This window comes from Capricornis sumatraensis, chromosome 10 (genome assembly GCF_032405125.1).
Source record: "Capricornis sumatraensis isolate serow.1 chromosome 10, serow.2, whole genome shotgun sequence".
Lineage (NCBI taxonomy): Eukaryota > Metazoa > Chordata > Mammalia > Artiodactyla > Bovidae > Capricornis > Capricornis sumatraensis.
Genome location: NC_091078.1, coordinates 101,802,175 through 101,830,039, shown reverse-complemented (window position 1 = coordinate 101,830,039; position 27,865 = coordinate 101,802,175). Strand labels below are relative to the sequence as shown.

The following is a 27,865-nucleotide window of genomic DNA, read 5'->3' as shown; positions in this document are numbered from 1 at the left end:
ATGAGCACCGCCGCCTTCCACATCTCCAGCCTCCTGGAGAAGATGACGTCCAGCGACAAGGACTTCAGGTGCGCCCGCGGCCGGGCCCCGCGCCGGGCCGCCCCGCCCTGAACCCCCGGCCTTCCCCTCCCGGAGCTCGGGTCCTTGCCCCCCGGGACCCTGCAGCCCCCGCCTCGCATCCCTCCCGGAGCTCCACCCCGCCCCCCGAGACGCCCCCTCCCCGCCTCTGCGCCCCGCGCCGGAGCTCGGGGTTGGGGGAGGGCGCCCCTTGTCCACGGGTCGCTGCCCGGCCCTCTGCGGGACTCCAGCCCAGCTGCGATCCCCACCGCGCAAACTTCAGCCCCTGCCTCCCGTCCCGCCGCTCGGCCTCGGCCGCCCCGTTTCTCCACTTCTCCTCTCTTGTGTTTCTGCCCAAGCCCGCATCTCCGCGCGTGCCACGGGCCCCGGCCCTCCTCTCCAACCCACGCTGAAGCCCTCGGCCTCTCCTGCCTCCTCTTCTCCGCGTTGAAACCCGTTCCCTTCCCGGGACTCCAGCCCCCAGGGCTGACTTTTTCACTGGGACCCTCAGCTCTGCCCCCTCTCAGCGACCTCACTGCAGCCCTCCACCCCCGCACTTCAGAGGGGTACCCCTTCCCCACCCTCCCCTCGCGGGTTTGCTCCCACCCTGCCTGCGGGAGGGGGCTGGGCTGTGTGGCTTTGCAGACGCGGGTAGGTGATGCTTCGGATGGGGGCTTTTACGATTTTGTGGGCCACTCCCTTTTTCGGTCCAACCCCCTCCTCCTCTGGGGAAACTGAGGCCCAAGGAGGGGGAAATGGGTTGGCCCGTGATCACACAGCCTGTTCTGGACCCTCTCTCTGAGCTATAAGAAATTTTCAGAGGAGATAGCCACGCCCACCCATTGAGCATTCGGTCCGTTACCCCATTTTACAGATGGGGAGAGTGAGGCTCAGAGGCAGAAAGGGCTCAGGCACCGTCGCAGAGTTAGGAAGTGGAGAATCCGCGTCCACATCCAGGTCAGTCTAACACAGAGGATGAGATTTCAGCAAGGCTGTCTGATTCTTGACTGGGGAGGAGACTGAGGCCCTGCCCTCCTGCTCTGATCCCCGCCTTCAGCACCTCATTCCTCCACAGCCCCCCTTTAGTAGACCCTCAGAGCCACAGTCCTGGATTCAGATCCTGCCTCCAGTCATTTACTGGCAGTATGATTGAGAACAAGCTGCTTAACTCCTCTGAGCCTCAGAAGCTCTGTGAAATGGGATAATAGCAACCCACCTGGAGGGTTGGTGTGAAGAGTTAGCCATATGTGGGATGCTGGCACCAGGTGAATGCTTAATTTCTTGTTACTGTTTGGTGGCTAAGTTGTGTTTGACTCTTTTGCCACCCCACGAACTGTAGCCCGCCAGGCTCCTCTGTCCATGGAAGTCTCCAGGCAAGAATACTGGAGTGGGTTGCCATTTCCTTCTTCAGGGGATCTTCCCGACCCAGGGGTCGAACCCACATCTCCTGCATTGGCTGACGGCTTCTTTCCCCGTGAGCCACCAGGGAAGCCCCAGGGACACGGTTGTGATCCTGTGCACATCAGAAGGCTGCAGCATCTCTTTGCTCTGGGCCTTTACCTGGAAGTTCTTTGTCCCTTCATTTCCGTGCTTCACCAGGCTAGCTCCTACTCAGTCCTCGCCTCCTTGGGATGCCTCCAGTGCCTGGCCTGTGTTTCTGCTGCGTTCTCTTCTGGAGCCTGGGAGACCCGGAGCTCCTGGACCACTGGACTGTAAACTCTCCTTCTGTGTCCCGGAGGCTGTTCTGGGTACACAGCAGGTGCTCAGTGAAGGTTCTCTGTGTCCTGGGCTCCCTGTCGTCCAGTATAATCTCATTCAGTCCTCCCGTCTGCCTGCGTGGTCGTGATTGTTCTTCCTGGTCTCCAGAGGCTTGGAGAGGTGAAGTGACTTGCTCAAGGTCACACAGCCGGCCGGTGGCCGAGGGGATGTGCCCCACTGTCTAGGGCCTCGGGGCCAGGCTCCAGGACAGGGAATCAGCCTTGCCAACTGGAGCCTGAGAAGCCTGCCCAGTCTGCTCTGCCAGCGGTCCTGAGAACACTTAAAACCACCCCCAAGCATATGAGGATGGTGTCTATTTTTACAGTCCAAATACCAGGGGGGCTGGGTCCTGCTTGACCAGCTGTCCAGGCACCCATGTGGCCCAGTGTTTCAGCTGAGTCGCCTCTAGGGTTTCTCTGGAATGAAACTGAGACTGTGTCCTCTGGCTCCTGGAGGCGGGTGGTGACTGCAAGTGGGGGTCCCGGGCAGGTGGAGGGAATCTTCCATCCCTGTAGTTCTCAGTCCCCACTCTGTGAGCAGGGGGCTGTTCTATTCCCACTCAGACTCTAGCAGTGAAACGAGTACACTGAGGGATCTTGCAGGGATTCCTGCGTCATTTTTTTGAATATTTCTTTGTTGATTTGGCTATGTCAGGTCTCACTCCCTGGGAGCACATGAAATCTTTGATCTTTAGTTGCAGCGTGTGGGATCTAGTTCCCTGCCCAGGGATAGAACTGGGGCCCCCTGCAGTGGAAGCACAGAGTCTTAGCCACTGGACCACCAGGGAAGTCCCTGCTACATCATTTCTTGAAAACACACAGCAGTATTGGTTGAGGAGCCAGGAGAGCTGAGTGGCAGGCTGATTCTTTTCCCAATTTGCTGGGTGACAATGGGTAGTTCTTGTAACCTCTCTGAGCCTAGTTTCCTCACCTGCCTCATGCTAAGAGTTACAACCTCCCAGGGATGTTATGAAGTGGGGCAAAGAAAATTCCCATTTTTGTAAAAGGAAAAATTGAGGCTGAGAGAGGAGCCAGTTGCTCAAGGTCACCTGGGTGGTAAATGACATGACCAGTATATTTACTTAAAGCCAAACTTCAGTGCCCAGGCTCCTATCTACCAAGTTATACCCTTTCCTCTTTACCCTTCTTACCACCACCATACACATATACACAGATATTAATATATGTCTGAGAGCTGAGTATTTGCAGGAACTTGGCAGTGTCTGGAATGCTGGAGCATGTTTCAGACGAATGGGTTTCAGTGTTTGGACTTCCACACAGCTCTCTGGCTCTGAGCTCTGTTAGGGGCTGACTCTAACCCTCCTCCCCCTCCTGCCCTCACCCTGCCCCCTCAGGGCCTCTTTAGGCTCGTTGTTTGCTGGGCCTGGAGACTCAGAGATGAACTGATAGGCCTCTATGAGTTCACGTTAAATGGAGGAGACACTGGTAACCAAGCTTGTAGTGCAGTGTGAGAGGTACTGTAATGAAGGGGTGCAGGGTATCTGAGAGGTTCCTGTCCAGGGAGACCAAGTGTGCTTAGAGACTGTGGGTGGAGGATAGGGCAGGATGGTGAGAGGAGTCTTCACCAAGACTGGGACATTTGAGTTGGGCCCTTGGCAGATGAATAGGGTTTGGTAGGTGGGAAAGAAAGACAGGGGCAGGAGGCCCATCTTGGGCAAAGGAGCACATCCCTTGGGTTGCCAGGCTGAGCTGGGTCTCTACAAATTGCAGCAGAAACTCAACTTCAGGGTCCTGCCTGCCTTCTCTGAACATCCCTTCAGCTGGACAGACTCAGGAGTGCAGGTGGCTACCCAAGTCTTGTTACTCTTGTTGTTTAGTCGTGTCCGACTCTCGGCGACCCTACAGACTGTAGCCCCCCAGCCTCCTCCGTTCACGGGGTTTCCCAGGCGAGAATGCTGGAGTGAGTTGCCATTTCTTCCTCCAGGGGATCTTCCCAACCTGCGTCTCCTTCGTTGGCAGGCAGATTCTTGACAACTGAGCCGCCCGGGGAGCCCATACCCTCGGCCTTGTCCTGGCTCAGATCCAAAGCTCTTCCTTCATCTGACCGTGGCTGCTGCTTCTGCAGCAGGCAGGCCCAGAGGTGGGCATCGTCAACCCTGCCACCCTCTCCCTGGCTCCAGCCTAACCTCCTTCCTTCTCTCAGCAGCTTGAGGCGTATCCCAGCTGTTAAAGATAGACAGCCGTGACACTGACAAGCGCCCTCCTGCCTGTGGGGCCCTGGGGCCCACTGTGACATCGAGCAGCAGGTCTGAGCCTGCACAGATGAGGCTGGAATCCTACTGTGACCAGTTTTGCCCTAGGAGCCTTGGCTTGGCAGGTTGTGAGGTGCAGGGCTGGGGGAGGTTCTTGGTTGACTTGCTAAAGCTAGAAAACCAGGCTGGTGGGGGATCAAAAGCCTGACTCTTTTCCTGGGGCTGCCCACCCTGTGATCTGGACTTCACTGGATCTCACCTTGCTGCTGTCACGTGCCTGCAAGAGCCAGTAAGCAGGTGCAGTGGGCCTGGGGAGATCCTGCAGGCCTGGAGAGTGTGTGTCCACCTCCAGAGGGCAGCTGTCACTGCCTTGAGCCAGGTACTGTCACCGGAAACTATTGTTCAGTCGCTCAGCCATGTCCTACTCTTTGCCACCCCATGCAGCAGGTCACTATCTCCCGGAGCTTGCTCAAACTCATGTCCATTGAGTCGGTGATGCCATCCAACTGTCTCATCCTCTGTCGTCCCCTTCTCCTCCTGCCCTCAGTCTTTCCCAGCATCAGGGTCTTTTCCGGTGAGTCGGCTTCTTCACATCAGGTGGTCAGAGTAGTGGAGCTTCAGCTTCAGCATCAGTCTTTCCAATGAATATTTAGGGTTGATTTCCTTTAGGATGGACTGGTTGGATCTCCTTGCAGTCCAAGGGACTCTCAAGAGTCTTCTCCAGCACGACAGTTCGAAAGCATCAGTTCTTTGGTGCTCAGCCTTCTTTACGGTCCAGCTCTCACATCCATGCATGACTGCTGGAAAAACCATAGATTGTAGACCCAGCTGTATTCAGACAAGAGAATCTGGAAGTCAGTACATGCTCACACACAGGACTCCTTGTGATGGCCTAGCCGTGCCCATAGCCCAGATGATCTACCTACTCTTGACTGCCCCTTTGTATCAGGTGTGCTCCTGAGGGAACTCTAAGGGTACTGCCCAAGTCACCAGGGCCCGGGGCCTGCTCGGCAATGCCCCTCCGCCGTCCCTGCCCAGGTTCATGGCCACCAGTGACCTGATGTCGGAGCTTCAGAAGGACTCCATCCAGCTGGACGAGGACAGTGAGCGCAAGGTGGTGAAGATGCTGCTCCGGCTCCTGGAGGACAAGAATGGGGAGGTGCAGAACCTGGCGGTCAAGTGGTAAGTGTCAGCCCCCCTGGGAGCCAGAGGGTCCCTGCCCCACTGGGGGTCCAGCCGCTTGGAGAAGACTGGCTGAGAAGTTCTTGGAGTGCCTCCCCGGGTCAGGCAGATCCCCTGGAGAAGGGCATGGCAACCCACTCCAGTATTCTTGCCTCCACTCTTCCTTGCCTGGAGGAGCCTGGCAGGCTATAGTCTGTGGGGTTGCAAAGAGTTGGACACGACGAGCAACTCCTTAGAGCGACAGTGGAGCTGGACAGTGCCTTGGTCTGGGTTCCCCCGGAAGTACACCCTGCAGCAGGGATTCACGTGTAAGTTTATTAGGGAAGAGAACCCAGGAAGCTGGTGGGGCCTTAGGGAAGGAAGAAAAGCAATAAACATGACTTCTCAAGCAGCTTACTGCTGTGGGCAAGAGGCGCTTAACCCTGCTGGGGCGGGGGGTGGTCCCTGGAACACAGTGTAGGACAAGACCTTCAGGGTGGTCCCAGCTGTCAGCTTTCCTCGGTTGAGGGCTGTTCCTGGGGTAGGCAGGGGGTTATGCATTCCTTGATATCTCCAGGTAGAGAAAACCCTCAGACACAGATGCGAATGCTGGCAGCTGGAAAGTCAGGCTGGCATGTACAGAAATAGTGGGAGTGAAAGAACATGGGGGTCTTTGCCATTGGCCTCATGAGGTGTGGTCCTGAGACCTTTGCTGGTTACCCCCAGAGTTGAAAAAGCAAGATGGGTTATGTGCAGAACACGTGTGTGTGTGTGTGTGTGTGTGTGTGTGTGTGCGCTTGGGTGGGCAGGGGACTGAGGAATGGCAGGGGTCAGCAGAGAACTGGGGCACTGTCTCTCAAAACAGTACTCTGTGGGCTGGATCCTGGCGTCCTGGGCTGGTAGTGAATTTCAACTTGACCCCGAGAGCAGGGGATTTCAGTAAAGAGTCTCACGGGGCAACAAGATATGCTCAGGCTTGTGGTCTGGTCATCCCTCTGACAGTGGAATTGAGATCAGGCGGACTGGTTTCCTACTAGCAAAAGCAGTAACCCCTCTTTATAACACATAATCTGAAATACTCTTTTCTTACCATGAAATGAAATTCATGCATACTAGAACCTGCCTCTACCCATGATTATAAAACACTTTATATAATGCCGTGAACTGGCACAGAAAGGAAAAAGAGGAATGCAGTTGATAATAAGATAGTGTGTTTCAGTGCATAAATGCTCAGGCGCATTGATGGTAGACGTGTAATAAAGTTATGGGAAGCCTGCACCAGAGTGTAGGCTTGCTGTCAGCGCTGAGACAGGAAGCAGGTAGAGACAGGTACAGATGCTGGGGACTCAAATACCAGCACAGTGGCATTGCTTTTAGAAGATTTCTGAAATGGTGACCATCTCCTGGTAAAGTTTCCCAGAACAACAAACTACAATCTTTCTTCAAGTTACTTGATAACTGCATTTTTTGGGAAATTTCAGAGTATATTAAAATGGTACAAAAAAGTATTTTTGTGTTTATATGTAAAATGAAATTACATATAATTTCATTTTGGACTCAGATAATTATAGAAAGACTTTTTACCTGTGTGACTGCCCCATGGGATGTTAGAAACTCCAGCAGGACGAGAAACATGGTTTTGCAATATTGTCTTTCTGTCACACCTGGCCTCTCCTCTCTCCCTTCAATAAAAGCCAGCAGTAAAGCTTATCTCATTAGCTATGATGAGCATAACTAATAGAAGGCCTGCCAGTAAATTTCCAAAACACCCCTCAGAGCAGTATTACCCCTACTGGGAACCAGTGCTATAGGAGGTTGAGTGGGAGGACCGTGATTTCTTAGATGGAGAAAGAAGTTGAGTTTTGCAAACTGGTGTGCACTGCAGACATGTGAGCCCCTTGTTTAAACTGTGTACTCCTCACCCAGGGATTCTAATTCAGAAGGGGGGCCAGAGCAGGCAGATGAGGCTGTGGACCCAAGAATCTGCATTCTAATGTACACCACCGTCTGGGAACCACTCTTAGGTCAGAGGTCCTCAACCTTGACTGCCTATTAGAATCACCTGGCAAATTAAAAAAACACAAAACTCCCCAGCATCCAGACCACACCTGAAACCATTTAGCTCAGACATTCTAGGGCTGGTACCTGGGTAACGATTTCTTAAAAGGCCCCAGGGGATGGCAGTGCAGACTTAAGGCTGAGAAACAGTGTCTCATGCGGTTTTTATTTTTTTAATTTAAAAATAGTTTTCTTTATTTCCAGCTGCGCCGGGTCTCTGCTGCTGTGCATGGGCTTTCTCTCGCTGCAGCGAGCGGGGGCTACTCTCCCGCTGCAGTGCATGGGCTTCTCATCGCGTGGCTTCCCTTACTGTGGAGCGCTGGCTCTAGGGCTTGCGGGCTCCGGGGCTGCAGCTCCCAGGCTCCGGAGCACAGGTTCAGTGGTGGCGGTGCTCGGGCTTAGTTGCTTCAAGGCATGTGGGATCTTCCCGGATCAGGGATCGAAGCCGTGTTTCCTGCATTTGCAGGCCGGTTCTTTACCACTGAGCTCCCAGGGAAGCCCTCGTGCGGTTCTTCAACTTTAATGTGCTTTCCAGTCACCTGGAGGTTTTGCTGAAGCACACATTCTAGTCCAGGAGCTCTCAGGTGGGACCTGAGCTCTGCGTCTCCAGATAGAGCTGATGAGGCTGATCTGTGATCACACTTGGCGAAGCAAGCCTCTAAGGCAGAAGTTCTCAAAGTGTGGTCCCTGGACCATCTACTGCAAACTTGCTAGAAATGTCAATTTTCAGGCCCCTACCTAGACCCCTTAAGTCTGAAAATCTGGGGTGGGGTGAAAATCTGGGGTGGGGTGAAAATCTGGGGTTCATTCTGTTTGAACGAGTCCTTTGGGAGATTGTGATACACGCGGAAGTCTGAGAACCCTGCTCTGGGGGCATTCCTTGGTTTCCAACTGAGGTTCCTGGGTTGGATGTTTTAGCTATGTGCTGAGATGCATCCAGGAGGAGATGCAGGTTTGGGAGGTGTCAGGAATGAGGTCAGCATAGCCAGAGGGTACCTTTCTTTCTGGCAAAATAGGGAGTCCCTTGTTGATCTGAGTCTTTTCCTCAGCACATGTGGCCCCACAGCCTTGAGGGGACTTAAGGGGTACCCCAACTCGGGCTGAGCCTGGGCTCTCACACTCTATCCCTCCCTGCTCAGCTTGGGTCCTCTGGTGGGCAAAGTGAAGGAGTACCAGGTGGAGACTATCGTGGACGCCCTCTGTGCCAACATGCGGTCGGACAAGGAGCAGCTCCGAGACATCGCTGGCATCGGCCTGAAGACCGTCCTGTCAGAGCTCCCCACTGCGGCCACAGGTACCCAGGTCCCAGGGACCAGGTGCTTCTGTTATTTGTCCTAGTTTATGATTGAAGAAGCAGAGGCTCAGCGGGGTGAAGGGACTTACCCCAGGTCAGCCTGGTAAGTAGCAGAGGATTCAGACTCACATCTGCTTAACTTCATGGCTGTGTTTCAGAGATGCTCTTAGACTCTGCAGTTAACACAGTCTAACTAATGGCAGCTTGAAGACATGGCGAGTCGCTTTTCTGACTTAACTCGGAAGGAATCAGCCACTCCATTTTTGCAACAATTTACCGGGAAGCTCAGTTAGGACAGGGGTAAAGTCTCTCCTCAGGTCTCTTGCCCTTTATAAGAAAAGTGCGTGTTTCCCCCAAAGACACTGACCTGTATCTCACTGGCCAGAACCTGGTCACCTGGCCCCTCCAAGCCACCGGGGGGTCTGGGAAAGACTCCTCATTGGAAGGCAGAGGGCAAGGGTCAGATGTGAGGTGGGCCAGCCAGCAGGCCTGCCCTTGGTCCTCAGCTCCCCAGCTGTCTCCTCTAGTTTGGCTGGACCCTGGGTCACACCTTGGACCCTGGACGTCCTGGCTTCTCTGGGCAGCACCATTTAGTGGGGTGGGGGATGTGGGCTCAGGGGTGCAACCAGAGCGAAGGCCAGCCCCAGGCGACCCTGGGCCTCACCGCACCCACCTTGCACTCTGTGCAGGCTCCAGCCTGGCCTCCAACGTGTGCCGGAAGATCACCGGCCAGCTCACCAGTGCAATTGCCCAGCAGGAGGATGTGGCCGTGCAGCTGGAAGCCCTGGACATCCTTTCTGACATGCTGAGCAGGTGCGGGAGGCCACCCTGAGCAACGAGGATGGCAGGGAGGGGTGGCAAGGGCACAGGGAGGGACTCAGCTTCACAGAGCGGGCACTTATGGTACCGCAGGCCCTGTGCTCAGGGCCCTTTAATCACCCCAGCAGTGTCCCAGGAGAACTTGACTGTCACCGAGTTCTCACTACAATCAGGACATGAGAAACCTAATAGCTGGGCCATTGTTTTCAATTGCACTACACTTTTCTAAAGTATTCATTCAGCTTCTCAAGATTTGAACACCTACCAGAAAAATGTCAGGTGCTAGACCAGCGTCGGGAGGATGGAGTTGGCTGGGTCTTGGCCGCCTCTAGGGAAGAGCTCACAGACATGCTAAACCTGTGAGTGCAGGAAGGACAGCAGCGTGGCTAAGAGCAGGACCAGTAGGAGCTCGGAGGAGGAGACCCTCACCCAGCTGAGGAAGGGGGAACCCTCCCAGAGCGAGTCCAGTCAGCTGACTCTTCAGGGGTGGGCAGGACTTGGCCAGGTGTGGGCGGGCATAGGGGGACCCTGGATGGGGAGGCTGCCCTCGGCCCAGAGGACAGAGGGCATCGGAGACATGGGGTCCCTGGGGGTTGTGGGGTGTCATGTGGGGTGTCATAGCTTTTCTAGTAGGTGAGCAAATGAATAAATGAAACCCAGGAAAGAGGTCTGCACTGGACAGAGATGGGAGGGTGAGGTCAATGTGTAGCTGTGGAGTGAGAGGAAAGGTCTCAGGGCATGTATGGGACAGGGAAGGCATAGGCCTGGCTTGAAGGAGGGATGGGAGCTGCCAGGGTGGGCACGGGCTGCGTTTATGTGTGCAGAAACCATTCTCTGCCGTTCCCTCTTGCCTTGAGCCCAGAGCTCAGCTCATCCCAGGGGCACTGGGGAGCCACTGGAGGACTTGGGCAGAGGTACACTGGAGATGGGTCTGGCCTCAGTGAGCGTGAGTGAGTGAGGATGAGCACTGAGGCAAGGCCAGACTTGGGGGAAGTTGGGAAAGCTCACTGGAGTCCCCCAGGCCCCAGCACATCTGGCTTCCTCCCCAGGAAGGAAAGGGTTTTTTGAGAAAAACCCTTTTCCTCTCTGCTTCCTCTCCTGTGATAAGTAATCACTGCACACAGTTGCAGGGTACCTTCTTGTTTGCCTAGGGCCGTTGGGTTGTAATAATGGGAAGGAGGCCAGGAGACCATAGGGAGAGGGGAGGTGCGGCCCAGGCTGCCCGCTGGGTGGGCCCCGCCCGACGCCCCCTCCGGCTCCCCAGGCTGGGCGCTCCGCTGGGCGCCTTCCACGCCAGCCTCCTGCACTGTCTGCTGCCGCAGCTGAGCAGTCCGCGCCTGGCCGTGCGCAAGCGGGCCGTTGGGGCTCTTGGCCACCTGGCGGCCGCCTGCAGCACCGACCTCTTCGTGGAGCTCGCCGACCACCTGCTGGACCGGCTGCCCGGCCCACGCGCGCCAGCCAGCCCCGCGGCGATCCGCACTCTCATCCAGTGTCTGGGCAGCATTGGCCGCCAGGCAGGCCACCGCCTGGGTAAGGGGGCGGGGCCCACGGCGAGGGGCGGGGCTAAGGATGGGGCGCTGGGAGAGGGGCGGGGCCTGGGTGCGCTACCTCCTTGGTTAGGGGATGTGGTTGGGTGGGGAGGTGCGGAGGAGAGGGGCGGGGCCGGGGTGGGGCTGGAGCACCTGGAAGAGAAAGGGTGGGCTCAAGAGGCAGCCGGGTAGGCGCTCAGCTTGATCTGCTTCTGAGCCCTACCCAGAGGCTCGCGCGGGTAACTGTAAATCATGCCCCCAGACTTAAGTAAAATATGTTCTGTCGTCCTGTTTTGACAACTGTACCTTAATAACAACCTAGGTGATTAACAAGGTTTTAATTTTTTTTATTGAGGGATGACGTGTGTACAACACACCACACTAGTTAAAGTGTGCACTTCAGTGTGTTTTGACCTTTCTATATACCAGTGAAACTGCCACCGCAATCAAGACGCAGAATGTTTCCATCACCCCTAGAAGTTTCCTTGTGCCTCTTTGCAGCACATCCTTCCCAGGCCCCACCCTAGGGCACCACTGATCTCCTTTCTGTCACCAGAGGTTAGTTTTTTAGAAATGGAATTCAGCGATCAGGTTTGAATTTATTCTCAAACTCCTTGGAGTCAGTCTGGGCTAGAACAAGGCAGTGTAAGTAGAGTGGCCTCAGTCTGCCCTCTGGCGCTGTCACTGCAAGGGCCCTTACAAGCACACATGGAGACCTCAGCCTCCAGTCCAAATCTGTCCACGTTTCCCCAGTGGCAGCCACCCCTTGGCCACCCTCAGAAGCGTGGACCTGGAAAAGAGACCTGCACAGGACCGGACATGGGTTCAGGGTTGACTGGGCAGGAAAGTAGGGAAGGGTGTAGCTGGAGAAGGGCTTAGCTGGAGTTCCTTGTGAAGCCCAGGGACCAGGCAGGGGGCCCCTCTGGCCTGGTCTATAAGAGTGGTGCCTGTCTCCTCACTCAGGGCTGTAGCCTAGCGCAGGGAATAATCAAGAACATGCGTAATAGTTTTGACAACAGCTGCCACTTATCGAGTGCCTGTTCTGTGCCAGGTAGATCTTTATCTGCCTTTTATCCGTACTCTTGACAAACTCTCTGGTTGGTGGGCACTGTTCTCCCTACTGTGAAGATGAGTGATCTGAGGTTAAACAAGGGTTGTGTTGTGTCCAAGGTCCCATAGCTTAGATGGGACTGAGTCGGGGCTACAACCCACATCTGCTGAAGCCTCTGAGGTACAGTTTGCAGTGGCCAAGGCGGCAGGAACAGGCACAGGCTGATTGCTGTGGGTTGGGAGAGCCCGGGAGACGGGCTGGCCTCGCCTCAGTGACCCACCTGGTCCTGCAGGGGCCCATTTGGACCGCCTGGTGCCCCTGGTGGAGGAGTTCTGCAACCTGGATGATGACGAACTTCGGGAGTCCTGCCTCCAGGCCTTTGAGGCTTTCCTGAGGAAGTAGGTGCAGCGGGGATCCTAGGAATGGGGGCCCTGGGGTTTCTTTGAGAAGTTGGTGGGGATGGAGTGGGCACAAGATGCTGGCCTCAAAGCAGTCAGATCTCGGGGCTCAGCCCTGGGCTTCACCCCCCACCCTGTCCTGCTTGGGTCCAGCACAGCCTCCTGCATGCCACCCACAGGTGCCCCAAGGAAATGGCCCCTCACGTGCCCAACGTGACCAGCCTCTGCCTCCAGTACATAAAGCACGACCCCAACTATAACTACGACAGTGACGAGGATGAGGAGCAGATGGAGACTGAGGACAGCGAGTTCAGTGAGCAAGGTGGGTAGCCAACTTGTCCTTGGGCTGGTGGGTGGAACCGGGTTCAGCCTCCCCATGAATCCCCCAGCCGAAGACAGGGGCCACCTTTGGTGCCCCGCATCCTGATCCCAACTCTTCCTGGGGCTCCAGTCCCGCCCTTGGAAATCTAGATCCTCTGTCATCCCCACACTCTGACTGCACAGATCACGAGCGAGTTGTGACCGCTGTTTTTATTGAGCATCTCCTGATGTCCAAAGCACCCACTTATTTCATGTTCCTTACGATGAAGCTAGAAAACCTGATATTTATTATCATGCCCATATTTCAGACAAGAAAACTGAGACTTAGAGGTTTGCCTGAGATCACACAGCTAGGAAGTGGCATAGGTGGGACTTGAAGCTCCCATCTTGTGCTGCCATCTCTGTACCCTTTTTTGAAAATGTATTTGGCTGCCTCGTCTTAGTTGCCACGCGTGGGATCTTTGCTGTGTCACGCGGGATCTTCCATTGCAGTGTGCAGGCTCCAGAGCCTGTGGGCTCAGTTGCTGTGCATGGGCTTAGTTGCGCCAAGGCATATGGGATCTTAGTTCCCTGACCAAGGATCGAACCTGCATCCCCTGCATTGCTAGGTGGATTCTTAGCCACAGGACCACCAGGGAAGTCCCCCTGTACCCTTTGAGTTGCAGTGTCCAAGAGCCATTGCTTTACCCCAGCAACGTGAAGCTCTGATGATGGATTGACTGGCCCTGACAGGGAGAGATGCCTGGGTGGTGAATGGACTCAATAGCTTCTTTCCTTCTGTGCCTGTGGTCCTGTCTGTCACTCAGGGGGATGCCCCTGGACCCTGGAGGTACTGATGGAGGCGAGGGACTTATGTCCCGGTGGGGTACTTGGAGCGAGATGCGGTGGCAGGAGATGAGATTGGACAGGCATGTAGGGGCCTCAAGTTGCAGGCCAAGGAGATTGGACATTTTCTTGTTAGTATCTAGGAGCTCTGGATGTTTCTCCATGGGTGACATGGGGTGGAGATAACAAACAAGGGGCCATCAGGGGGACAATCTGCTGAGCTGACCAGGCACATCTGGGGGACCATCCCCCTGGCCCACCATGGCTTGTCCAGATGCAGTGCTCTGAGAGTCTGAGCTCTCTACAGAGCAGAGTGAGTAGGATCACGCTGGTCTTTGAGCCTGTGGCTGGGGGTGTCCCTAGGTAGCACCGTCCTCTTCTGAGCCTCACATATGTCTCCCCCATGTGTATGGGTGGGCCTTACTCAGCTCTGCTGTTTCTAGCTCTGTGTCCTCAGGAGAATCTCTCACCCTCTCTGAGCCTTACTCATGTCTACAAAAGAGCCTCAAGACACCTTCATTCCTGAGGGGTGGTGAAGACTTGAGCTCTGGCCTCTGAGGGGAGCTTGGAGAGCAAAGAGCCACGCAAACACAGCTTCTGTCATAGTCCTGCTTGGAAACCAGAATCAGGACCCTACGCAGGGCGGGGGAACTGTCGCCTCCCTTCTGAAAGCCAAGTAGATAAAACATCACACACCCAGTCCTAAAACCAAAGGACAGGTCTTATGCCCCAAATGGGTCTCCTAAATCCTCACTTGGGAGTCAGTTTTTGCCAGATGCAGTCACAACAATCAAGGGAGGCAGATGGGGGGACCCTGGTTTACCTCCAGCTAGTTCCTTGCCTGGTGCCATCCCCAGCACACAGCAGGTCCTCATTAACCTGGAGAAGGAAATGGCCACCCACTCCAGTATTCTTGCCTGAAAATCCCCATGGACAGAGGAGCCTGGCGGTCGCAGAGAGTCGGACCCAACTCAGTGACTAAGCAGCAACTTCTCAGTAGTTAGAAGTAGTGACCACGGAGGCTTCCCTTGTGGCTCAGGAGGTAAAGAATCTGCCTGCAATGCAGGAGACCCAGGTTCAGTCCCTGGGTCGGGAAGATCCTCTGGAGAGGGGAATGGCAACCCACTCCAGTATTCCTGCCTGGAGAATCCCATGGCGGGCTACAGAGACAGGGGAAGCCCCACCTGAGCCCTCCTCACTGCCCCCTCACTTCTCACCCGCTCTGTCCTGGAAGACCACCGGGGAGAGGCTGGCGGCTCCCCCCTCGGGGCTCGGGGCTCCACGGGTGTCCTGATTGCTGCCCTAGAGAGCGAGGAGGAGTACAGCGATGACGACGACGTGAGCTGGAAGGTGCGCCGGGCAGCGGCCAAGTGCCTGGCAGCCCTGATCGACTCTCGGCCCGACCTGCTGCCTGACTTCCACTGCGCCCTGGCGCCCGCGCTCATCCATCGCTTCAAGGAGCGCGAGGAGAACGTCAAGGCCGACGTGTTCGGGGCTTACATCGTGCTGCTGCGGCAGACGCGGCCCCCGAAGGGGTGGATGGAGGTCATGGAGGAGCCCACCCAGACCGGCAGCAACCTCCAGATGCTGCGAGGACAGGTGTGCCTGCCTACCCTCCCCCTTGCCCCCCACCTCACAGCCCTTCCCTCCGCCCACTGCCCCCATCTATTGAGCACCTGCTGTGTGCCTGGCCGTTTGTATGAAGTGCCTGGACTGCACAGTCTCAGGCAGATAGCCAGTAGCACAAGTAGGGTTCCAGGCCACAGAAAGGGGGTTCAGTGTTATTCTGAGAGGGTAGAAGCCGCAGGAAGGGGAATATGGTGTCCTATTCACATTTGAAAACGTTCACTCTGGCTGCTGTGTGAGAAATGGATTGTCATGGGCTGGAGGCCACTGCAGCCGTGTAGGTGAAAGGCAGGAGGTTGGACTTGAGAGGTAGTTTTTTTTCTTTGATATTTATTTACTTAGGTATTTATTGGGCTGTGCTGGGTCTTAGTTGTGGCATGCCAGCTCTTAGTTGTGGCACGTGGGATCTAGCTCCCCGAACAGAGATTGAACCCTGGGTCCCCTGCGCTGGGGGCACAGTCGTAGCCACTGGATCACCAGGGAAGCCCCGAGACGCAGTGCTTTGAGTTTGCAGATGCGTGTGGAAGGTGAGGGGCAGGGAGATGTCACGTGACTTCTCTGCTCTGGCTAAAGCATGAAGTACCGTCCCCGAGATGGTGGAGCGGGGAGCGTGCGGAGCTCTGCTCTGTACATTTATTCTGTCCGAAGTCCTCGCTGGATGCCCAAGTTGAGATGTCGGGTGGGCAGGTAGCACATAAGTCTGGTGTCAGATGTAGATCTGGGAGTCATTGCTTCAGTGGAATCCGAACCTCGGGAGTGGGTGAGCTCATCAGGGAGGGAATCCAGCTGGGGAAGGCAGAAGGGCCCCCGATCCGGTGACCTTGAGCTGGCTACTACTCTCTGCCTGTCTCCCAAGTGTTAGGTGGGCCCAGGACTAGTGCCTGCCTCAGGCGGTGAGTGTGGAATGAGGTGTCTGGCACAGAGTGAGTGATGGGGAGCTCAGGGTGGGATGATCCCCTCCACAAACTGAGGGTCCCTCCTTGTCAGGTGCCTGGGCAGAGCCCCCCAGTGGTGGATGGGGTGTCTGGGTTCCTGGGTGGTCATTGGCCTCCTCCTTGCCCCTGACTTGCCCACAGGTGCCTCTTGTGATGAAGGCCCTGCAGCGGCAGCTGAAAGACCGGAGTGTCAGGGCCCGCCAGGGCTGCTTCAGCCTCCTCACCGAGCTGGCAGGCGTCCTCCCGGGCAGCCTGGCAGAGCACATGCCCGTGCTGGTAGCAGGTAGGGTGCCCTGGAACCTGGGGTCTGCTCTTCCGGCTTCTCCCCTGAACCCAGCCCCCAGCCTCCACTCCCTGTTCAGCAACCTACAGCGGCTCCCCACTGCCAGCAGTGAGTACAGGGCTGGGGTGCGGCCCTCTGTCCTGTGTTCATGTAAGTTTCCTGGCCTGTATCCTCAGCCCTGGCTCCAGCTGAGCCCTGACCTCTCAGAACCTGCTCCTGAGTAAGGGCCCAGGTGCCTGGGTCCAGCTCAGACTCCTGTGGGTCCTCCATCCCCGCATCCAGGGAAGGCTGAGCTGGGTCAGGGTGTGTGTCCTGGTAACCTGGGCACCCACCCCACAGGCATCGTCTTCTCACTGGCCGACCGCTCCAGCTCCTCCACCATCCGGATGGACGCCCTGGCCTTCCTTCAGGGGCTGCTGGGCACAGAGCCGGCTGAGGCCTTCCAGCCCCACCTGCCCACTCTCCTGCCACCAGTGCTGGCCTGCGTGGCTGACCCTTTCTACAAGATCGCAGCCGAGGCCCTGCTGGTGCTCCAGGAGCTGGTGAGGGCGCTGTGGCCACTGGACGGGCCTCGGAAGCTGGACCCCGAGCCCTACGTTGGAGAGATGTCCGCGGCCACCCTGGCCCGGCTTCGGGCCACCGACCTGGACCAGGAGGTGAAGGAGCGGGCCATCTCCTGCATGGGCCACCTTGTGGGCCACCTGGGCGACCGGCTCGGGGACGACCTGGAGCCGTCGCTCTTGCTCCTCCTGGACCGCCTGCGGAACGAGATCACGCGGCTCTCGGCCGTCAAGGCGCTGACGCTGGTGGCCGTGTCCCCACTGAAGATCAGCCTGCAGCCCATCCTGGCCGAGGCACTGCCCATCCTGGCCTCCTTCCTGCGCAAGAACCAGCGGGCACTGCGGCTGGCCACGCTGGCGGCCCTGGCTGCGCTGGCCCAGAGCCAGGGCCCTGGTCTCCCGCCGCCCGCCGTGCGGGCCGTGCTGGCCGAGCTGCCCGCCCTGGTCAGCGAGAGCGACATGCACGTGGCCCAGCTGGCCGTGGACTTCCTCGCTACCGTTACCCGTGCCCAGCCAGCCTCCATGGCCGAGGTCAGCGGCCCCGTGCTGGCCGAGCTGCTGCGGTTGCTGCGCTCACCCCTGCTGCCAGCCGGGGTGCTAATGGCCACCGAAGGCTTCCTGCAGGCCCTGGTGGGGACACGGCCGCCGTGCGTGGACTACGCCAAGCTCATCGGCCTGCTCACGGCGCCCGTGTACGAGCAGGCAGCGGACGGCGGGCCCGGCCTGCACAAGCAAGTGTTCCACTCGCTGGCCCGCTGCGTGGCGGCCCTCGCCGCGGCCTGTCCCCAGGAGGCGGCAGGCACGGCCAACCGCCTGGTCGGCGAGGCCAGGTCGCCCAGCTCGAGCCCCGGGGTCAAGGTCCTGGCGTTCCTGTCGCTGGCGGAGGTGGGCCAGGTGGCCGGGCCAGGCCCACAGCGGGAGCTGAAGGCGGTGCTCCTGGAAGCCCTGGGCTCACCCAGTGAGGACGTGAGGGCGGCCGCCTCCTACGCGCTGGGCCGCGTGGGCGCGGGGAACCTGCCTGACTTCCTGCCTTTCCTGCTGGGGCAGATGGAGGCCGAGCCCCGGAGGCAGTACCTGCTGCTGCACTCGCTGCGGGAGGCCCTGGGGGCCGCCCAGCCTGACAGCCTGAAGCCCTACGCCGAGGACATCTGGGCCCTGCTGTTCCAGCGCTGCGAGGGTGCCGAGGAGGGTACCCGGGGGGTGGTGGCCGAGTGCATCGGGAAGCTCGTCCTCGTAAACCCTCCCTTCCTCCTGCCCCGGTTCCGGAAGCAGCTTGCTGCAGGTAGGGGCCTGGGGATGGGCAAAGGCAGCCGAAATTGAAAGTGGGCAATGCGCCCTAGAGGTCCACACTGGATGAGCTCGTTCAGGTGATGGGGGTCTGAGCATCATGGTGTTGATAAGATTCAATGCAGAGGAGCCGTTAAAAACAGCGTTTCCTAAGACTCAGGGGCCTTTTCCAGGGGGCCCCTCTGGGATGGAGGGGACACAATTCTTCACGTGTCCTTCCAACAAGTAAACTCAAGATGCCACTGGGCGTTGTCAGCGGCCACAGGCCCCGGGCGAAGGTTAGTAAAGGCGGTTCTCTGAGGGGCCAGAAACAGCAGGCCACAGAATGCAGCTCATTCTGGGGACCAGCAGCAAATGTAAACATGGCTTCGGAGGGGATGCCAGGCCCCGTGGCTCGGAGAGGGCCAGGGACGGGGTGAGGAGGGCAGGTCTCACGTCGTGGGGTCAGAGCGCGTCAGGATGTTCCGCAGCTCAGGGAGGAAGAAGGGCAGGTGGACGGTGGGCTCTGGGGCAAGTCAAAGCCCCTGGGAATGAAAGGCCTCCGGGCCTGGTCTGCTGGCCTCCATGTGGTCCGTGGTGGGTCAGCTGACATAGCGCAGGCAGAGCGCGTGGTCTGGTGGGTGGTACCTGATGCGTACTGTTAGCATCTGCTGCTGTTGCTGTACTAGCGGTTCCAGTTAGGCCCTTCCTGGGTGGCTGGTGTAGAAGCCGCAGCTCTGGCCCTCACTGCTGTGTGGACAGGATGACCGTGTTGAGAGTATCACCTGTTACACCCATAGGGACCTCCACAAGAAACCTTGGGAGGCGAGGTTCTAGGCATGAGAGGCAGTTTTTTTCCTTTTTTTTTTCTTTTTCCTTTATTTTCGGCTGTACTGGGTCTTTGTTGGAGTGCACGGGCTTTCTCTAGGTGTGGTGAGGTGGGGCTGCCCTCTGGTGTGGTGCTTATCACTGTGGTGGCTTCTCGTGGCAGAGCACGGGCTCAGTAGTTGTGGGACTCCGGCTTAGTTGCTTCTTGGCATGTGGGATCTTCCTGGACCAGGGATTGAACCCATGTCCCCTGCATTGCACGGTGGATTCTTAACCACTGGGCTACCAGGGAAGTCTGAGCCCTACCTTTTCATAGCTCAGGTTTGGTTGGGCCTTGCACCCACTGTTGAACCAGCTAACTGGCCACATTTCCTTTTTTACCACCAGCTGTGGACGCTTCGAGCCAAATAAGCTGCCTGGTACCAGCAAGTTCATGGGACTTCCTCTCTCTGCACGCCCCTCACTCTGGTCTCCATCTCGCTTTGTCCTTGGCCTCATTTTTCTTAATTCACTTAATCCTACTCTACATGTATTATGTTCACCAGCCACCCTGAATCTTCTTAGGAGCCAGTCAGGATGGAAAAAGAACGAGGAGAAAAGCTGCAAGTCTGAAGTCCATAACTCACTCCCTCATACCCAAGCATCAACTTGTAAACTTTGTCCTGAGTCTTGAACTAAAGTCTGTGGGTGGAAACAGCCTTAACCCATTCAGTGCTATGGGCTAGGAGGGGTGAGAGGTGGAGAGGAGAGAGAGCTGGCCAATTAATTTCCTCCACCCTGATGGGAAGTGTATTTCCTTCCCTTTCTGCAGCTTCTTTACTCAGAAAGCAAGACAGAAAAGCAAAATTAAGTGATTTTAGCCTGTCTGAAGCACAACTGCTCTCTCCTTGGAGAATGCAGGTTGCAGGGGGGCCCAGAGAGAGCTCAGAAGCAGCTGGTGAATTCTGGACCTGCTGGGTGACCTTAGATCTGATTTTAACCTTTCTGGTCTCTCTTTCCACATCTGTAAAGTGGAGATTAACAATAATTTTTGAATTTATTTTAACTAATATTATTATCAACCAATGACTAGGATTAAGCCAGAGGATTAATTGAGATAATATGTCTAAAAAATATCTGAAAAATAGAACACAGCTCCAAGGCCTGGGCAGAGGTCCTTTTTTGGGTTGAGCCCCATCTTGGGTTCTCATTCTCTGTTCGTGACCTCGGGGTGGGTGCTTGAGAACCAGCAGTTGTACTGTCTCAGCTGCAGCCGGAATTCAGGAGCGATTGCGGGCTGCTGAGGAAAGTGGTAATTGACTTCCTTGAAGATGGATGTGTGCGGTTGCATGGGAAGAGGTTCCGATCCTGTCTCCCACGGAGGCGAGGGGAAGCTTGGCGTGCCCCCGCCAATGCCACCCCTCCTGTCCTGCAGGTCGGCCACACACCCGCTGCACCGCCATCACAGCAGCCAAGTACCTCATCTCCGATCAGCCCCACCCCATCGATCCCCTCCTGAAGACCTTCATCGGTGAGCACCCCCTCCCCTCTGCCCACTGTGGTCCTCTCCACCCTGTTCTTGGTCTTGATTTTTCTTCCTATTTTTAAAAAAAAAATTTTTATTGGCGTCTAATATTATTACAATGTTGTTACTTTAGGGTGTACAGCAAAGTGAATCAGTTATACATATGCATAAATCCACTCTTCTTTCTCAGATTTCTTTTCCATATAGGTCATTACAGAGTACTGAGTTCCCTGTGCTATACAGCAGGTTCTTAATAGTTATCTATTTCATATATCGTCGTGTGTATACGTCAGTCCCAATCTGCCAGTTTATCCCTCTCCCCCTTCCTTCTTGGTAACCATGTTTGTTTTCAATATCTCTAAGCCTGTTTCTGTTTTGTAAATAAGTTTATCTGTATCACTTTTAAAAACTAGATTCCACATATGAGCAGTATTGTATTTGTCTTTATCTGACTGACTTCACTCAGTATGACAATATCTCGGTCCATCCACGTTGCTGCCAATGGCATTATTTCATTCTTTTTTTTGTGGCTAATAGCCCATTATGGGCTTCCCAGGTGGCACTAATGGTAAAGAACCCACCTGCCAATGCAGGTTAGATGTAAGTGACACAGGTGTGATTCCTGGGTCGGGAAGATCCCCAGAATTCTTGCCTGGAGAATCCCATGAACCGCGGAGCCTGGGGGTCTGCACTCCATGAGGTCACACACGCACGCAGTAGTCCAGTGTGGATATACACGTACCACATGTTCTTTATCTCCTCTGTTGGTGGACATGTTGGTTGATTCCGTGTCTTGACTGTTGCAGATAGTGCTGCAGTGAACGTGGGGATGAATGTTATATCTTTTCAAATTAGAGTTTTCTGCAGTTACATGTCCAGGAGTGGGATTGCTGGATCATGCGGTAGCAATAGTTCTGTTTTTAGTTTTTAAAGGAACCTCCATACCGTTCTTGGTGATGGCTATACAATTCATATTCCCCCCAGCAGTGTAGGAGGGTCACTTGATTGCCACATCCTTTCTGGCATTTATTGTTTGTAGATTTTTTGATGGTGGCCATCCTGACTGGCGTTAGGTGATAGCTCATTGCAGTGTTGATTTGCATTTCTCTAATCATTAGTGACGTGGAGCATGTTTTCATGTACTTTTTGGCCATCTGTATGCCTTCCTTGGAGGAATGTCTTTAGATCTTCTGCCTATTGAAGTATCTTCTTCCTCATCAAATTTTTGCACACTACATTTTGCATGCATTGTGGTTTCTTGCCTGAATAAACGATTACTGACAGTTATGACAACTAAGTAACAACTTTCTAATTTCAGCATTCCTTCCATATTTTTAGTTTGCATTTTATTCTCAGGAATAACTTTTTGTTTTCCCCCATTTTTTATTCACTGATTTGTTCATATCATTATAGACTCAGGGATTTGTATTTCATTCAGTGGATTATAATCTATTACTGTCTTTTTTTTAGATTCCCAAGACAGTCTCACATTTAGCCAGTGGGAGCTCTTCAAGCTGGTTCCTATGTTCTGATGACATGCTTCTATCATTCTTTTCACATATCCTTATCTTTTGCACAATAAGATGCTTCAGACTCATCTTGAACCTTTCCTGTCTCGTCCCTGGAATCAACCATTTCTCCAAGAAGCCCTGATTCCTTTTAGTGGAGGATGGTATTTATTATGTGTATTACACAGTAACCCCTGTATACACGAGTTACCTCCTGTTCTAGCCCAGCACCACAGGGTTCATGCTTGCCTTCTCCCTTTCCACGTACCATTCTGTTATGGGAGAATGCCAGCTTCTATTTTCCACAAGATACTTACTCACTTAATCCTGGAATACACAGAAGGTAGTCATGAGAATTGCTAACCCTTATCTGTGAAAAATCAGTATTCATTTATAATTCTTTCATCTTTAGCCTGAGGGGCATCTTGTCACAATACTTTGGGAAGTTACTTAGGTGAGTTGTTCTCCTTCATAACCTGGGTACTTATATCATTTGAAATACAGTTTTTTCTTTTTTTTAGGGACCCCGCTCATTCTTGATTTTATTTATTTATTGAATATATAAAACATGAACATAGTCGTTAAAAAGTCTAACCTACACAGAAAAGGTGTATGTGCAAAGAAATGCTGTGTGACTTTGTGTAAGTCTCTTTACCTCTCTGATCCTCAGGATTCTCATCTGAAATAACATCAAGGTAACGTTTAGAGTCCTCCCTCGCTGTTCTGCCATGTGCTTTTTAGACATGACCACGTTTTAAATCCTGAAACCAGTCCTGCAGTGTAGGTACAGCTGTTACCCCCATTTTACAGATGAGGACACTGAGGCAGCCCAAGATCCCACAGGAACCGCATGGTCGAGCATAGATTTAAACCCAGGCCACACTCAAGTCCACTCTCTTCTCTGGACTTTGTTGTGCAAAGCAGATGCTCAGAACATATCCATACCCATCAGCCAGGTCTGAGTGGCCCGTTAACCAGGGAAGTGAGGTTGCGTGGGGTCAGCTGGGTGTTTGGTTGTGGCTGTGCCGCCCCTCACCCCCGCTTCTGGTCTCGCTGCCAGGAGAGTTCATGGAGAGCCTGCAGGACCCGGACCTGAATGTGCGCCGGGCCACCCTGGCTTTCTTCAACTCCGCCGTGCACAACAAGCCCTCGCTGGTCCGCGACCTGCTGGATGACATCCTGCCCTTCCTCTACCAGGAGACGAAGATCCGCCGCGACCTCATCCGAGAGGTGAAGCCAGGGGAGAACACAGCCAGGTGCCCTTAGGCTGGACTGCTGTGGCTGGGGAGAGGGTTAGGGTCAGGTTCATCAGAGCAAGCGCTGGCCCAGAGGGTTGCGTCTGCCCCTCTGTTTCCTGGCAGTGTGAGCCTGGCTGGGACAGCCCCAATCCTCTCTTAGCCTTAGTTTCTCCAAACAGGCCAAAGGAAAGACATAATGGTGTCCACATTATAGTTGTTGAAGACGACTTAATGAGCTAAATCTTGCAAGTGCTCAAAACTGCTCCTGGCACACAGTCGGCGCTCATTAAATGTAGGCAACTCTTGTGATCACTTGACATTCAGCAGGTGTTCGAGGGACACCAGCCCTGAGCCTGGGCGCCAGGACTTAGCTGGCCCAGACACAAGCCACCAGTTTGCTAATGGCCTCCTGACTATTGAACTTAGACCCCATGTGGTGAAGTTAGGATTTAAGAGGCAGAGAGTCAAAGTGACTTAATAGCTAAGTCCTTGCACGATATAAAGAGAAGGTCTGAACCACCTAGCATCTCGGAGGAAAATCCGATTCTCTTTAGAGAGGTTAGGAAAGTTCCCCCAAAGGAGAAGGCATTTGAAGTGGGCTTTGAGGGGTGAGTAGGAGTTTACCACTACAAGCAAACCCTTGTGGTTGTGACAACGTCGAAGAGACCTGGATTTTTAATTCTGATTGAACCACTTACTAACTTGGGCTCGTCTCCTTGGGCAAATTAACATTTCTGAGCCTTAGTTTCCTCATGTATTAAACGGGGTTTATAGTAACACAGTCTTCCTGGGACTGTTGTGATGATTTGGTCAAGTGTCATCTGACCAGCAGTCAGCACAGTGCCTGGCAGAGCAAACCTGTTCAGTGGATTGTAATTATCATTAGAACATTACTATTATCATTATCAAAAGGCGTCACAGGCTGAGCACAGGCGTGGAGACTGGAGTCTAAGGCATGATTTGGGGACAGGACACAGTACTGAACGAGAGAGGGAGCGGTGCACAGGAGGAGCCTGGGGAGGTGTCCTCCATGCCCCGGGGTCACAGCCCTCAGCCCGTTTTCCTCTCACCCTCCTTCCTGCAGGTGGAGATGGGGCCCTTTAAGCACACGGTGGACGATGGGCTGGATGTGCGGAAGGCGGCCTTCGAGTGCATGTACTCACTGCTGGAGAGCTGCTTGGGCCAGCTGGACGTCTGCGAGTTCCTGAACCACGTGGAGGACGGCTTGAAGGACCACTACGACATCCGGGTAGGAGGATCCCCGCCGGACCCACTGCCCATCTGTCCCCCACGCCCACCCCAGGCACCCCCACGAAAGTAGTTGCTTTGTTCTCTTTTACTTTTGGCTGCACAGTATGGCATGTGGGATCTTAGTGCCCCGATCAGTGCCCATGCCCACCCCCTGCACTGGAAGGCCAAGTCTTAACCACTGGACCACCAGGGAAGTCCCCTGCTTTGTTCTTTTCCAGTCAGAACCCAGTTCTCGCACCTTTGGTGGGAGTGGACAAGGCCTTGGGAGGTTGGTTTGGCCAGAACTACAAAAATGTAGAACTTAGAAACGCTTTATGTATTTATTGCTTGATTTATTTGTGGCTGTCCTGGGTCTTCGCTGCTTCATGAGCTTTTCTCTAGTTGCGGCGTGCGGAGGCTACTTTCTGGTTAGAGCGTGTGGCTTCTCATTGCGGCGACTTCTCGCGTTGTGGGGCACAGAGTGTAGGGTACTCATAGCTCCGGGGCTCTAGAGAACAGGCTCAGTGGTTGTGGCTCCAGGCTCTAGAACGCAGGCTTGGTGGCTGTGGCTCCGGTTACTTGCGCTGCGGCATGGGGACTCTTCCCTCACCAGGGAATGAACCCGTGTCTCCTGCGCTGGCAGGTGGCTTCTGCACCACCGAGCCGCCAGGGAAGCCCTAGGCACATTTCAAAATGTGGAATTCACTCCACGAACTGACTCCTAAACATACGTTCCAAGGGTTTAGGCGAGAGGTGGTTCTCCACAGCTTTCTGGGAGTTGGGAAACGCTCACCGGGAGCTGGCTCAGTGCACTGGGTGCCTCCCGTCACGGGATCCTGACACTGTGGGCTGGTGTGGAAGGTGGCCCAGACCCACTGTCAGGTGGACAGTGAGTTGTAAAAGTTTGGCCATTTTATTACCTGTGGGGCAGACAGCTTTCACCTTCTGTCCTCTTGGAGCTTTTTAATATATATACAATGAGCATGAATCCCTTTTATAATGAAAAACCAATGTAAGACAAGTCATTAATTGTGTTTGTTTAGACAATACAAAAGTGAATAAATGGAGTGGTAATCACCCAAAAGTTCCACACACTTAAGAGCCAGAGTTGTAAATCTCAGTGTTTGCTGGGCAAACGCACAGAAGCATTCCTTAGCCAGTATTTGGTGAGCGCCAGCGGAGATCAGGGTGACAGGCAGGTCGGCTGCTACTTTGGACCTGAGTTCCGGGGGTCGGGTCCAGACCTCTGCTCTCCCCCAGGGCCTGCTCTTTTCGGTCCTGGGCTATTTCACCAAGAACTGTCTCCTTCCCCCGGTCAGATGCTGACCTTCATCATGCTCGCCCGACTGGCTACCCTGTGTCCTGTGCCCGTCCTGCAGAGGGTGGACCGGCTCATCGAGCCCCTCAGGGCCACCTGCACTGCCAAGGTAAGCCCCCTGCCCAGCTCTGGGTGTACCTGCCAGGTCCCCTGCAGATGGTTCAGTTACCATTTACCAAGAATCTCTGGAGATACAGGTGGTATGTGAAACACCTTCAGTCATTATCATTGTCTTATTCTTACCATTCTATACACAGAACAAATGTTCAGAGAGGTTACTGACAGGCTATGTGTCCGGCCTTGTGCAGGGTACCACCAGGCGTGCGATACTGAACACGGTGGACACCCTCCTCTCACATCCTAATGGGGAAACTGAGTCAGACACTTAGAAATCGCTGGTTGATTGCTAGCTAGTGGGCAGTTACCCTGGAGTGCCTCAGGGTCCGGGGAGGGAGGACCTGGGGCAGAAGGCTCACGGAAAGCTGTGCGTTGAGAAGAGCCTGTCACACCCAGGAGGACCCAATAAATGCCTGCCAAATGCAAGAACTAATTTGGGTTTTGGAAGGGTTCAAATTAACCAAGAAAAGGGCAGAGCCATTTGAATCCAGCACTGCCCAGCCCCAATGCCAAGCTCTTAACCTCTACCAGGAAGAGCCTGAGTGTTGTCTGGGTTGAGTCACGGAGTGTCCTGAGAGCAGACCAGGAACCTGGACTTGATTCCATAAACAGCAGGGAAATTCCTGAGAGTCTCTGAATAGGCGGGCGAGGTGGGGATAAGGCAACAGAAGGCAGGCAAGCCAACTTTGGGCTGGTAAGCAGGACGGGTTGCACTTGAGTGGGGGGAAGGGGTCAGCTAGGGGAAGGCTGTCAGAACAAGCCATTCATCAAGTCCAGCGGTGCCAAGAGCCTACTTTAAGCACTGTAAATGAAGCTAGGAGATGGGGCATGAGCTGGGCAAGATGACAGGTGACCAGCTCATCGTTTCTACTTTAGGTCAAAGCTGGTTCTGTGAAACAGGAGTTTGAGAAGCAAGACGAACTGAAGCGCTCGGCCATGAGGGCAGTGGCCGCCCTGCTGACCATCCCGGAAGTGGGCAAGAGCCCCATCATGGCTGACTTCTCGTCCCAAATTCGATCCAACCCCGAGCTGGCTGCCCTCTTTGAAAGCATCCAGAAAGATTCCGTTTCGGCTCCCAGCACAGACTCCATGGAACTCAGCTAACACCTACCCCCTGGTTACCCCAACATGCAAGGAGGCCCACCAGAGTCAAAGCCAGAGCCTCACCCTACCACTGCAGGCCTCTACTCCTGCCCTTTCTCCATCTCCTGCTCGGGGCTTCCAGCACCTTCTCTAGGGACCCCAACTCACAGGCTCTGTCAGAGCTGCCAACAGTTGGGCCCTTTAACTCAGGACAGTCATTCAGAGGGGGCGTGGTAGTCCTTCCAGGCCTCCCACAAAGATGGATGTGACTTCACACAGGTTAGCCTGGCTCCCTCCAGCCGGGGGTCCCTGCTCATAGTGTTCAGTCTTTAGAAATACCCTCGTGCTCACAGGAGGCAGGGGGCCGGCCTTCCTCCCTGCCGCTGTCCCAGACATTGTCACTCCCCTGCTCCCCTTTCTCTATTTCACCTGTTCTGATCTGCCAAAAAGTAGTGCTTTGGCTGGGCATCTGAAAAACTCAAGAAAAAAAAAAACTCAAGATACCTCTATGAGCTCTTCACACTTTAGAATCCAAAATGCTTTACAGTTTTGCAAGGCCAGGTGGGTTGGGTAGGAAATAAGATGTAATTTTTTTTCGAATCCCCAGACTCTTATGTAGCAAATCGGCAAACGTGTCACCGGGTGGTTTGTGAACCGTCCTCTTTACTTTTTAGTATCAAGGACACAGAAACAGTAAATGTCAGGCCAAAGAATTTTCTGCCATCCCAGGTCAATAAAGGACAGATCCTGAATCACCATTATTTTCTCTGCACAATTCCTCTCCTCAGTAGTTAAGACGGTCAGAATGCTTCCCAAGTGTTTTAGAGAAATGAAATGACCAATAATTTACTCAACAAATGTTTTGTCAGATTAGGTTTTGAACAGG

At 54.6% G+C, this 27,865-nt stretch overlaps 1 protein-coding gene across 3 annotated transcripts; it reads left to right on the top strand.

Annotated features, from left to right (window-relative positions):
- On the top strand, positions 1-27,000 carry CAND2 (cullin associated and neddylation dissociated 2 (putative)). 3 transcript variants are annotated; one of them, XM_068982611.1, is made up of 15 exons: positions 1-68; positions 5,066-5,209; positions 8,386-8,540; positions 9,230-9,353; positions 10,624-10,889; positions 12,232-12,337; positions 12,517-12,659; positions 14,790-15,082; positions 16,186-16,327; positions 16,667-18,169; positions 20,396-20,491; positions 23,054-23,223; positions 24,316-24,480; positions 25,781-25,888; positions 26,773-27,000. In XM_068982611.1, the coding sequence occupies exons 1-15, from the start codon at positions 1-3 to the stop codon at positions 26,998-27,000; spliced, it is 3,711 nt and encodes a 1,236-aa protein (XP_068838712.1). The 3 variants fall into 3 exon arrangements, with proteins under 3 accessions (XP_068838712.1, XP_068838713.1, XP_068838714.1); XM_068982612.1 differs by having other exon boundaries at positions 12,517-12,663; positions 14,794-15,082; XM_068982613.1 differs by lacking the exons at positions 8,386-8,540; positions 9,230-9,353 and having other exon boundaries at positions 20,396-20,487; positions 23,122-23,223.
- The last annotated feature ends 865 nt before the right edge of the window (positions 27,001-27,865 follow it).

Excerpts from the sequence above, each read along its gene's own strand:
- CAND2 (XM_068982611.1), top strand. The coding sequence starts at position 1 with ATGAGCACCGCCGCCTTCCACATCTCCAGCCTCCTGGAGAAGATGACG. Across the intron at positions 12,338-12,516 it reads TTTGAGGCTTTCCTGAGGAA|GTGCCCCAAGGAAATGGCCC; the intron begins GTAGGTGCAGCG and ends TGCCACCCACAG. Across the intron at positions 25,889-26,772 it reads GGGCCACCTGCACTGCCAAG|GTCAAAGCTGGTTCTGTGAA; the intron begins GTAAGCCCCCTG and ends TTTCTACTTTAG.